This window comes from Astyanax mexicanus, chromosome 8 (genome assembly GCF_023375975.1).
Source record: "Astyanax mexicanus isolate ESR-SI-001 chromosome 8, AstMex3_surface, whole genome shotgun sequence".
Taxonomy (NCBI): Eukaryota; Metazoa; Chordata; class Actinopteri; order Characiformes; family Acestrorhamphidae; genus Astyanax; species Astyanax mexicanus.
In genome coordinates, this window is record NC_064415.1 from 54,559,901 (window position 1) to 54,572,683 (window position 12,783).

The 12,783-nt window shown below is 39.3% G+C and overlaps 1 protein-coding gene across 4 annotated transcripts in view; it reads right to left on the bottom strand.

Moving 5' to 3' along the window:
- zgc:110158 (LisH and SSDP domain-containing protein) overlaps positions 1 to 12,783 on the bottom strand; it is a 115,393-nt gene that overhangs the window by 76,144 nt on the left and 26,466 nt on the right. For all 4 annotated transcript variants that reach the window (XM_049482719.1, XM_049482718.1, XM_022677876.2 and 1 more), the window contains exons 3-4: positions 10,459 to 10,520; positions 2,777 to 2,861 (exon numbers count right to left, since the gene is read on the bottom strand). In XM_049482719.1, coding sequence (XP_049338676.1) covers positions 2,777 to 2,861; positions 10,459 to 10,520 — 147 coding nt within the window. The remainder of the gene's footprint in view (positions 1 to 2,776; positions 2,862 to 10,458; positions 10,521 to 12,783) is intronic.

Genomic DNA, 12,783 nt, shown 5'->3' on the forward strand with positions numbered 1-12,783 from the left:
GCGGGAAGGAAGGTGTAGGACAGATACTGACACAAACAGGTCGTCAGATATATTTACAGTATCATTTATTATTATTATTATACAAGGTTTTATTAAAAAGTATTAAAAAGGCTGGAGTATGTAAATAAGCCTCTAACCAATCAAATTATTTTTTTCCTATTGTTATGATTTTATGTACTCATTGTTTAAAAAAAAAATACTCAACCAAGAAAAGTACAGTCATTTCAAAAAGTCAAACCCTGACTCACTAAATCAGACACTATTTCATATATTTATTTTTATATTTAACTGTCTCTCTTTTAGACTAATTCTCTGACACACAAATATTCATCTGACTCACTGACTGATTCATATTTGACTGCCTGACTCACTGATTCATATTCAACACAACAAAAGACTGAGTGATTCACTAACTGAATGACTCCTTGGATAACTCAATTTACTGATTCATATTTGACCAAGTGGCTGATTCATATTTGTCTGACATTTGGGCTCAGTTTTATTGATCATAGACGACTCACTGAGTGACTGATTCATGTTCAACTGACCTGTGATTCATATTTAAATGCTGTCATCTTCATCTTCCTATTAGTCTCACCGTTTTATTCATGCTTGATTCATATTCGGCTGACTGATTCATATTTGATTGACTGAGTCAAATCTGATTGACTGATTCAATTATATACATACTTGACTGACTCACTGATTCATTAGTGACTGACCGATTCACTCACTGATTCGCTATAAAACACAGGTAACTTCTTTCTATTTTAAAATGAACCCTCCCAGTAAATCCCATCATTATCTAGCTAACTATTCACTAGTATGCATTAATGCACAAAACTGTAGACGGCTTTGATGCTAAATGAACCAATATTACACACACAGAGACTACACACACACACACACCTCTGCCACCCAACAAGAAAGAGCGGTGGCATCGGCCTAAGACCATCATAAATCACCCGACTCAAGGACATGCTAGTGGCCGAAAAGACCTTGCCAAGACAGACACACTGAGTACAGCACCTCTTAACACACACACACACACACACACACACACACACACAAACACACAGATATGCATGTGCACACGCACACAGAAACCCACACATACACATTCGCACGCAGTGCAAAAACAGCAGCTTTAAGAAGATAAATGGAAATCTTCAGAGAGTTTCGCTGATAAAAAAAAAAAAGAAGTGTTAACTCTCAGTTGTGATTAGAGTGCTTAGTTCAACACTTACACTGCTGATGAAAGAGCCGTCTATATTAATCATATTTAACCAGGATTTAACAAATAATAAACTCTTGCCTCATTAGCAGTGAAATCACTTCGTCTGGCCATGATAATTAGAGTAGATAAGCATTTTAAGTCGTTAGTGGTGCACGTAGAGAAGAACCAGCATTTGAGGAACCAAATTCTCTATATTTGCACTGAAGATACTGAACCCAAAGCCCTATCCGAACGGGATTAGTTTCTCAGGGGGGCATCAGTGATAAAACTATTGCGTCTGGACTGCAATTGAAGAAACAGGAGGACCAGTGAGTTTTTTGGCTTTCGTGGTCACATGTAATAGCGTTCAGTAGCTCCTCCATTTTCATTCACTGTTGTTGTTTATGTGGATCTCCGGATCATGGTTGTTCCGGACAGAAATAAAATCATTGAGGACCCCCGCCCGCAATAAAAAAAAGAAAACTACCCCAGGACCCCCTGAGAAACTAATCCTGTCCAGATAGGGCTTAATACACAAACACCTCACATAAGTTCTGAAAAATATCTGAAAAAATGAACTTTCCAAAAGATTCACTCACTTTATTTTCCACAACACCAGGAGGCACATGTGAAGTCAGACTCCGCCTCTTATTGAGCTGCTGCTGATTCAACATTACCAAGTAGCATCACAACGCTAACGCTCGGAGTAAAGCGCAGCGACTCGGTTCTGATACATCAGCTCACAGACGACTTGTGCTGATTGACGTCACCCTAGGAGTGATGAGGGGAAAAAGCGCCATCTACTGTAACCATCCATAGAGGGCAAGGTCAATAGTGCTCTCTCGGGGCTCTGGCAAGCGGATGGCAAGCTGCATGACCAGGATTCAAACCAGCATTGATCTCCCGATCAATCATAGTGGCAGTGCTTTAGACCGCTGGACCAATCTGAGCCAAAATTCTAAAAAATAAGTTCAGGCTGTTTGCTGCTGGGATGATCGCAGACTTTGTGATACAGTGTTTTTAAGCACATCTGAATCAACTTGTAAGGGTTATTCCCTCTCCTCTCGTTAAAGCATCTTCTCAACACGTCTCAAGCACCCCATCTGTCTTTCAGAAAGACCAAATTTGTAAATCTAATTGATGTTTATCAAGATGCCACTCCGGCAAAGCCGCCATGAGAAACGTCAGCGAGCGACGCGCTCTTCACTTCCTAATGCAGACGTTTGTGTGAGAAAGAGTGCAGCAAAAACAAGCCGAAGAGTTTCTTTCCAAAATCTTCGTTTAGGTAAACACCCAACCTCATTTTACTTCCAATAACCTCCATTCATAACTTCTCTCACTACCCCATTGTGAGATTGTTTAAAAAATATTAAAATAAAATAAAATAAAATAAAATAAATACATTTAAAAGTCGTCATCCACAAAAAAAATTATCCATATCTCCATTAAATGGAGGATGTCCTCCTCCTATTGGACAGCGGTTAAAGCCCTTCCCATCCAGAACAGCCCTAACCCCAAAATCTTCAGCAGCAGGGATTGGTTGAACAGTTGGTTACTTACATAGTCGTGGAAGGCCTTGGCCTCGCTGGAATGCTCGCAGGTTTCGCGTCGGTCCGGAGCCGCGCAGTAAAGGTCCCAGAATACACTGCAAACACATAGATAAACTGTTAATGACAAATCATTTGGGAAAACACTGCACTGACTTTGGTATACTTTGATATATCACCGTGGATCAACACCAGCAGATGACAGACATGTCTCTCCAAATCTTCACTGATCATCAGTGAATTTTACATTTCATTCGGAAATCAAGGGACCAGAGTCTTGAGGTCTAGTGTGAAGTTTTCACAATCAGTGATGGTTTGGAGAGTCATGTCAGCTGCTGGTGTAGGTCCAGTGTGTTATATCAAGTCCAAAGTCAACAACAAGGGCAGTTTTGTTTTCCCACAAAATCTTACAGCACTTTATGCTTCCCTCTGCTGACAACGTTTATGGAGATGTGGATTTCATTTTCCAGCAGGACACTGCCCACACTGCCAAACGTACCAATTGGTCTTTTATAATATTCCAATTTTATGAGACACTGATTTTTGGATTTTCATTGGCTGTAAGCCATAATCATCAAGAATAAAAAAAAATAAAAAAAAAGAGTAAGCAGAAGTATAAACCAGCGTTTAGTAGTAAAAGTAGTTTTGTCCAAGGCTATCTAGGGAGCTAGCTACACACTTGGGTCTGCCAATCCAAACAGGATCCAAAGCAGGAATTTAGCTACCTTAAAGCTTTTTCCAATTCTACACCACAGACACACAATTAGCATGTTGCTAAATGTTGCTGAAAGTGTGCAACATCAACTTCAGACTTTCCAAAAACAGGACTTCTTAGAGATAAGGGCTGAAAACCTACAAATGCACAGTGGGAGCAGAGACGAGGAGGCTGGAGACACTTGAGAAATGTCAGGAGTGTGATGTGTCCCTGTGCAGCTCTAGCAGAACTCATCAGCAGAATAAAAGCACAGCAGTGAAAACACCTCCTGACAGCGCAAGGAAAACACATAGTAGAGCCTTCAGATGATCCCTACCAGTTCATACACACATCCTCAGCTCCCAGAAACTGATTCCACTTCTACACTCTAATGCAACATTTAATATATCAATGTTTAACATGAACAATAAAGCATGGAGAGGTGTTTTTTACCTGGTTACCTAACAACCTAACTACCCAACTACCCACCATCCATGCACCCAACTATCCAACAGTGCATCAAACCATTCATCCATCCAACTAACTAATCCTTCATCCAGTTAACCATACATCCACCCATCAATCCATCTGTCTAACCACTTAACCCACTAATAATTTATCCAACCATCCTTCCATCCAACTAACTAATCCTTCATACACTAAAACATCCATCAATCTATCCATCAAACCAGCTATGAATTTATCCAACCATCCATTCATCCAACTAACTAATCCTTCATCCAGTTAACATCCATCCACCCATCAAACCATCTATGCAATCATCTATCCAGCTATGAATTTATCCAACCATCCATTCATACAAATAACTAATCCTTCATACACTAAACCATCCTTCAATCTATCCATCAAACCAGCTATGAATTTATCCAACCATCCATTCATCCAACTAACTAATCCTTCATACACTAAACCATCCATCAATCTATCCATCAAACCAGCTATGAAATTATCCAACCATCATCCACCTACCCAACCAGCTATCAATTTATCAAACCATCCATCCACCCAACTAACTAATTCTTCATTCACTTATCTATTCATCCATCCATCCATCTATCAAACCATCAAACCAGATAAGCTAATGCACTATATAGTGAACTTTCCAAGACTTATCCTATACATAAAGTTCAGAGAAGGGGTTTGTGGTGTTCTTTAGCATTCCTAATGATTAGCTGCTGTTGAGTCATGTTCATGACCTGCACACTCCTCACTAAGCTCCGCCCCTATGTGCCTGTTATGGGAGCTCTGGTTAAGGAAACCAGATTTTGAGGGTGGTCATGCTGTTCAACAGCAAAGCAAATAGATAAAAAAAACAATATAATAACCGGTTTCACGAGCGAACGCAGGAGCGGCATGAGGTGACTCGACCACGAGAATCATTAAGCAGTGCTTGTCGGACAAAGGTCCAAAACCCCCGCTCTCTCCCGCAACTCCCAGCCCACTTGGCACAAGCAGCGGGTTACGGATCAATTAAGCCGGGGATTTCCTCAATTAAGTCCACTCAGGTCCTTCAGGGCTGCCGGGGGGGGGCATGAGGTTTCCTTCCAAATGGCATTTTAATTACTGCACTGAAACTAAGTACCTGTTTAACACATCCAAATTAGATCACTCCTGGTCTTCAGATATCGATTTAATGGATATCCTGTAAAACCTTCTGAAGGGGGAAAAAGGCTAAAGCTAAAAATGACTCTCTGCAACATTTCAGAGCAGCTTAAGCTGCAGTTTTTAATGGAAAACCTTAAAAGATTTTATCATCATCACAGCAACAACATGTTGTTTGTACCCCCCTTTCATTCCAGCTCCAATGGTTACCAGCATAGAAAACACTCCAGTACAACATTTGTAGAGCAGGAAAATAAGAGAGGGAGATGCAGAGTCTTACTGGGTGGGGGTTGGGGCCATTAATGGGTAAAAGGAAACCAAAAACAGACACGGAAGAGAAGAAGGAGAGAGAGAGCCAGAGAGAAATTAAGAAAGTGCACAACCAGCAGCAAAACCAAACCCAGTAACCCAATCTCAATATTAAAGGATACCAAGCTGTTCAATCCATACAAATGCTGTAATCTAAATGTAGCACAATTTGCAAGACAGACAAATCCAAATCACTGCAATATTCTGGAATATCAAGTATCAGGCCAAGCGTAGCTGCACAATATATACAGTATTTTCAGCATGGTTGTTGCCATGTGCTCATGCACTGTGGTAACATGTCAGCAGGATGGGCACTGTCATGATGGACAAAAATACAAAACAAAAAGTCATACCCATATTCAAATTCTTATTTTCCTGAATATAAATTCCCAATATCATTGCTTTTATAACAAATTACAAATCACAGACAGACAGGTAAAGGGTGTGGCGATCTTATGAACTCATTCTGTTTAAATGTTTGCATCTTTAATGCTGCTTCTGTATGGTTGCACCGTTTCAGCATCGTTGCTAGGTTACATACGTATGTGGCGAAGTAATACCTGGTGAGCTTCAGTTAAAAGTGCATTATTATAAAATAACAGCACTCATAGAACGCCCCTTAGCCAATCACATTTCAGTGTTGGAAATGACTGTGGTACAATATTTTTTAATACAGTACAATACAGTATGCACCTCAGCATCAGCGGTGCTAGTTTAATCATGAATTTACTTGAGTATTGCTATTCTAATAATAAATGTAGTTCTGCAGAGTGAAATTTGCTGTCTCCCACCTCTCTCTCTCTCTTCTGAGATATGTATATATTACACTACACTATTATTACTGCCCATCCCTCTCAAAAATACAAGGAACTAGCAGCATTAAAAAAAAGAATCACGACGATAATTATTTTTTAAGTGGATGATACCAATAATATAATTTTATTTTGTTAGTGTAATGCTGATATATATTTTTTAAATAACTGAAATGCATTTAGCAACATTTGCAGAAAAAAAAGTAGTATTTCCTAATAAAAAGGTGGAGAGTCTCTCATGGTGACAGCATAAGAAAGATTTCTCATATCAGCTGTTAAAAATGTTGTAAGAAAATCTTTTTTTTTTTTTTGTATTTTTTGTTAAGAATTTAAAAAAAAAGTATCGAAAAAAGTATTGTTTGGTTATCGCTACTGAATTAAAAGTATCGTATTGGGACTGTATAGAATTTTTTTTGTTGTATTTTTTGGTAATAATTTCAAAACATTTATCGGAAAAAAAGTATCGAAAAAAAAAAGTATTGATTGGGTATCGGTAACGAATTAAAAGTATGGTATTGGTACCGGCATAGAATTTTTTTAAACGATACCCTGCCCTACACATTCAGTTTTAAAAATAAAGTAGAAAGCCATTTCCCAAAGATCTCAGGTGGGTCCTGTAGCTTTTAATTACTCCTGATTGGATGAGCAGCTGCCCACAAATATTTGCACATTTAGCACAGTAGTAAAATTGCAGACTGAATTGAATAAAAACATTAAAAACTATAACATCAGAATTTGTCTCTACTCAACTCCCCAGATTCTATTTTCTCACAGAGGCCTAGACTAAAGCGATCCCTGCGGACTGTCTCAGTGACATCACTGCTGCTTCTTTAACAACACAACAATACCTCAACAATAAGCTAAGCTAAAAGAAGAATAGCTGTAATGTTAATGGCAGGAGCAACATTTTCATGTCAATTGCTCCTCCATTTGCGCTGGGCTCTACCTAAGGGCACTAAGCCCGGCTCCTAAAGACAGGAAACAACAGAGGACAAAGGCCGGCTAATATCCCTACATCCCTTCCTCTGTGGAGTTTACAGTTGGCTTTTGCACGTGCGCGGCGGGAGCGTTGTGACGCTTCATTTCCATAAAACAAACTGGAGAAAAGCCACAGCCTCAGGCCAACACTGTCCACTGGTACAAAACAGTAGCCTGCACTGTAATCCCAGATTTAAGGGGTAAAAATGTGTAAAAACTTGGAATGTGTATTTTGTTTTATATACAGCTCTGGAAAAATTTGATCCCACTTAAAAAGTATGAGTTTCTTTGATTTTACCAAATTAAAAACCTCTGGAATATAATCAAGAGGAAGATGGATGATCCCAAGCCATCAAACCAAACTGAACTGCTTGAATTATTGCACCAGGAGTAAAGGCATAAAGTTATCCAAAAGCAGTGTGTAAGACTGGTGGAGGAGAACATGATGCCAAGATGCATGAAAAAAGCTGTGAATAAAAACCAGGGTTATTCCACCAAATATTGATTTCTGAACTCTTAAAACTTTATAAATATAAATTTGTTTTCTTTGCATTATTTTTTCTTTTTTTTTTTCATTTTCTGCAAATAATTGCAGTTTAAATAGTTAAATTAAAATAAATTTATTTCAAAGTGGGCATCATTCTTAAAGTAATGAGAGTTTATACAGAAAACAATTGCTTTCTGCCATTTCCACAGTTCTCAAAATTTCCAAAGAGCACATCTGCCATCACTTCTAGCTCTTTTTTACAAAAAAATGTAAAGCACTTAATTTGATTTAGGTTTTAGGTTTAGGTTGATTTTTACTGAACTGTAAAATAATAGAAATTTTGCTTGTAGCCTAAAGGAAAATACTAAGAGGTTATTCGATACTTTAAAATAATATTATTTGAGAAATCAAACCTTTTTTTTTTGGAGAATTGCAATGAAGAAAAACAAACAAACATTTAACAAATATCATCTCTAAAAATGTTGCTAAATGCTAAGTTCTTAAAAAGTAAAGGAATAATGTAAAAACTATTACCTACTGGAGGATTACCTCCACTTAAATGAACTGCAACATCAACAGTCGCAGATCTGATTGAATTGATTTATTGGCATCGTACCAGAGCTTTATAATAATCCCCAGTTTAAAGAAAATATTGAACGTTTGAACAGTTTTAATGTGAATCAATGAAACAGTGAAACACCTGTATTGACATCATAAGTGAAATCCCAGATAATGACTAAAGAGGGCAGACTAATGAGTGATAAATGAGATAATGTTCTGAGTGAACCTTGTGTTTAAGTACACTAGTGTGCCAATCAGGAGGCAATCGATTAACTCAATCCCTTAATTAAGCTCGGAGAAATAAAGGTTAAGTGATGTAGTCAGTAGCGGGCATCGATTGATTGACACGCAAATGAATCAGGAGGGATTTGGGAACTTCGCCCGCTTTAATCGAAACCTGCTCCCATAGTGTTCCCACCGCAGCCCCCGGGGACCTCCACAGAGCTAAAGGCTGTTGACCCCATCCAGCCTGAGACCAATGAGGGCCAGGCTGAGGGCAACGAATGGAGAGGGAGAAGAAACCCTCGGCAGGGAGGTGGGGATTTGGTCGTCGGACACAAAGGAGAGTGGTATGCAAAGAGTTAATCCGCTCGGGGTCTTTTGCCGGAAACAAAAGGACACGACCGGAGACAGAGGTTGGCGGGGGTGAGAATGAGGTGGTCTCCGCCTTCTCCGCACCATCTGGGGCTTTTGTTTTCAGGGGGCAGGGCAGGAGAGGCAGCCAAAAAGCCCCGGCAGACACAGCCTCTACTGGGCCAGCTGACCTGGAGACCCAGCCAGAGCCACTGGTCACATACAGGCCAACGTCTGATGATGAGCTGGACAATTTGCACTGGACTGGGGGGTGATAAATGCACGGATGCATCATGCTGCTTCAGCTGCTTCAGGGTCACAGAAGTCATAGAAGAGATTCTGAACCCTTACAATGATACTGAATGAAGTGTGTGGCTTGAATACAGTAAATTAAGCTGTTCTCAAATGCAAAAGAAAATCATGTTTATTCTGCAAACAGAACCAAGAATAAAGGATTTATCTAATCAAATGATGTGGGGTTGGTTGGTTGATGCTGCAGTTGGTCTGCAGGTCTAGGTTCAGTAACAGTATGTGCTCAAAAAAACGAGGTCAGCTGTGAGGTTGTTTGAACTATAATGAACGATAATAAAAAAAAAATATATAAATAAAATGCTTCTCTGGTGAGCTTTTGTTTACATCACTCCCCTGTCTCTTTGTCTCGCTTGGCGTGACTTTAGTTTCCACATGCTCTCGTTTTTGCACCAATTCTTGGGCTTCCTATCTACTTATAAGGGCGTTTTTTCCCCCAATCATTTCCCAATTCACTAGCCGGGGCAGTGATAGTGTATTGGATCGCGACCCTGACGACATAGGTTTGATCCCACGTGAGGAGCGGTGTGTTTTAATTTTTTAATTTTTTCCATTTGCTTCTTGGGTTTACCTGCTTTGAGATCAAATGTTCTGCAATTAGGTTCGACAACCCTCTGGGCTGGAGAGCTCCTACACTTTATTTTCCAAAAGAATTTTTTTATTTTTTGTGGCCCGCCACGTAATGGCTTGGAAAATATCTGCCCCGCTACAAAACTTAATTGCCGACCCCTGCCGTATAGTGTTTGAGTCTTCATTGAATGAGCCAATCAGAGTTCCTGGAGGTGGCAAAATAAAGAGAAAAAAGGCAAATAGAAAGCAAAGAAAAAATATATTTATATAACAGCAGAAATGTATAAAAGCTATAAATCTGTAACTCTCTTCACAGAGCACAAACAGCAAAAAAAAAATGTGTCAGACTAAGTGTGAAGATTCCACTACGTTTAAAATCACATCTGTTATTCCTACCTGAAAAAAAAAAAACCACACACAACATACTTGGTGTGAATAGGCCCTTATACTCCTTCATTCCATACTCATACACTACTCTCAGCACAGGCAGTGTAAGGGATAAACTAAATGAATGGAGATGGTGTATATGGTGTATATAAAGACGCAGCCCTCACTTGTAGAAGAGTGAAAATGTGAAAGATATCCCTGTTATTATCCGATCATTTCTTTGGCTGTATTCAGATATGAGCAGCAGGTGCTGAGACACAGGATTCCCCAAGCGGGAGGAAATCAATGGCAATAAATCAATACTGGCAGTGAGGAGGACAACATCATCATGATCATCATCAGGTTCCACAAATGTTCTGAGGTAGAGAGAGAATGAGAGAAACAATACGTACCACCACCATGAATGCAAGAATCCTGGGGGCTCTCCTAGAGTAATGTTCTTCTCCCACCGAATCTGAAACAGAAGAGATCGAAACAAATGAGACAAATGAGTAACTAAATCAATGATAAAAAAACAATACCTTATTTCTACTGAAGTCAACTGATTGAAAAATGCAATCAGGTTAAACACAAGTAGTTAGTTATGAGATTTAATCCATATTTCAACATCCTATTTCCAAAGTAATCTGCCTTCAAAACTCGACAATAGAGGGACAGTGTTAAAATTAATAAATTATCCCTCACATTCAGTAAAAAAAAAAAAAAGAAGATTACTGGAGGAAGTCAAAATCAAATCAAATCAGTTTTATTTAATTATTATTTTTTTCCTTTCTTCTTAGGTTTACCTGCTTTGAGATCAACTGTTCTGCAATTGGGTTTAACAACCCTCTGGGCTGGAGAGCTACTAGTCTGTTGCACTCCATCCCATTACACTTCATTTTCCAAAAATTATATATATTTTTAGTGGCCCGCCACTAATGACTTAGAAAATATCTGGCCCGTGGCCGAACTTAATTGCCGACCCCTGCCCTAAACCTATTTTTTTCCAATAATATTTAAAATGTGTTCCTTTCAAGTAATGAAACATATCAGTTCTATTTCCTAACCTTTAAAAAAAATGCTTTTATTGAGGTAATTTCTGCCTATGCAGCATATAACACCGACCCCCTACTGATGTCCAACCATCTGCGTCTCACCTCTATCAGAGACACACTGCTGCAGCTCAGCCAATCAGCTCTCCTTTCTTTTTTTTTTTTTTTTTTACCTTTTTCAAATTTAAGCTAAGGGTGGAGTCAGCTAAAATCAGGGGGTTTAGTGCCCCTTTAACACATTACATGAAATATTGTGCCATTTTAATCTCGCCACCTTGAATCAAATATTAAAGAATGCAATGCAGCGCTTATACAGTGGAATAGGTGAAATGATGACAAATGGCAATTAATATGTTACACAGTTACACAGTGAGAGAGTGTATAAAAATTAGTTTGTGTGCCGTAATTTTGTGTAAAATTAATAAGCAAGTTTCAGCAGCCAACGAGGATGTCTGACTCCCTGTACTCCCGCCCCTCCCACAAAAGGATGATTATGATTGGTTCTCCCTTTGATTTTATCTCGCCAGGTGGAATGGCTAAGCTGATTGGCTAAGATGTAGGTTCCCCACGTTTCGTGTGGTTTAAGGAGAATGGATTTCTGTTAAAAGCTGCTGTTTAAACCACTGAGAAGGTGTTCTAAATTTACCTGCAAGATTAAAACCCTTTATCAGTCCGGTTTTAACCCACGGGCCAGATTTTTGACACCCCTGATCTAAGTACTACCCTGTACTTACAAAAGAGCTAATCACAGTTATAATAGAAGCTAATGGGCAGGTACTAAAGCTGAGATTGAGTATCCTTTTAAGCTCTTTCTCACCCAACAGCCAGACTAGTCCCACAGAGACATGCAGACCAGCTCCTCACCCCATAAATCTCTCTCCTCTCTCACTGCTTTCAGGACATTTTCATTCTGAAACTTCTCGCTCTCTAGGACCAGCCCTTTCCCCATTCCCCTCCTGTACGTGTGCAGAAAGGGCCAGAGCAGCTCTCATTAAAGACATAATCTCCCTTTTTTTAACGGGTGAGCAGAAGGACCAGCTTGTGTGTGAACAGAATTAACCTATTATGACCATTACGCACGGATGATTAAACAAGAAAATGTAACTAAGGCAGAAAAAACTACGATTGAGATCCGCAGGTTTGTTCACTGCACCTCAAAAGAGGATTACTGGAGTGGATCTTAAGGTTAACAACACGCTATTAGTTAATTTCACCTTGTCCCACGTCCAACCGGCCTGATAAAAATCTGACCGGTCCGCCGCTGTGCTTTCTGAGACGCAACTGAGACGAAAGTTCGGAAAAATACTGCCAGAGTACAGAAACGTACAATCAGCTCTTCGGTCTAGAACACTGCATTCCTCCACATACACAGAGAAGGGTGTGGTACATACAACACAAGAAAAAAGTCTGAAACAATCATCTATCAACTATCATGACAGACCTACATATTAACTACCAGTCATGCTTCAAATCAATTGTTTATAGTTATTACTAGAAATGCAACAATACAACAATTTTCTCCATCTGATTCTGATACCTACTCAAAAATAAGCAATGTGTTTTTTCTCACAATTTTAGCTAGGCCAACTACTCCAGCCACTCAGTCGCTACTCAGCTGTATATCCCCATCACTGGTGATGAAGCATCAACACAAGGAGGGTAAAGACAAGCACATGCCTCCTCCGA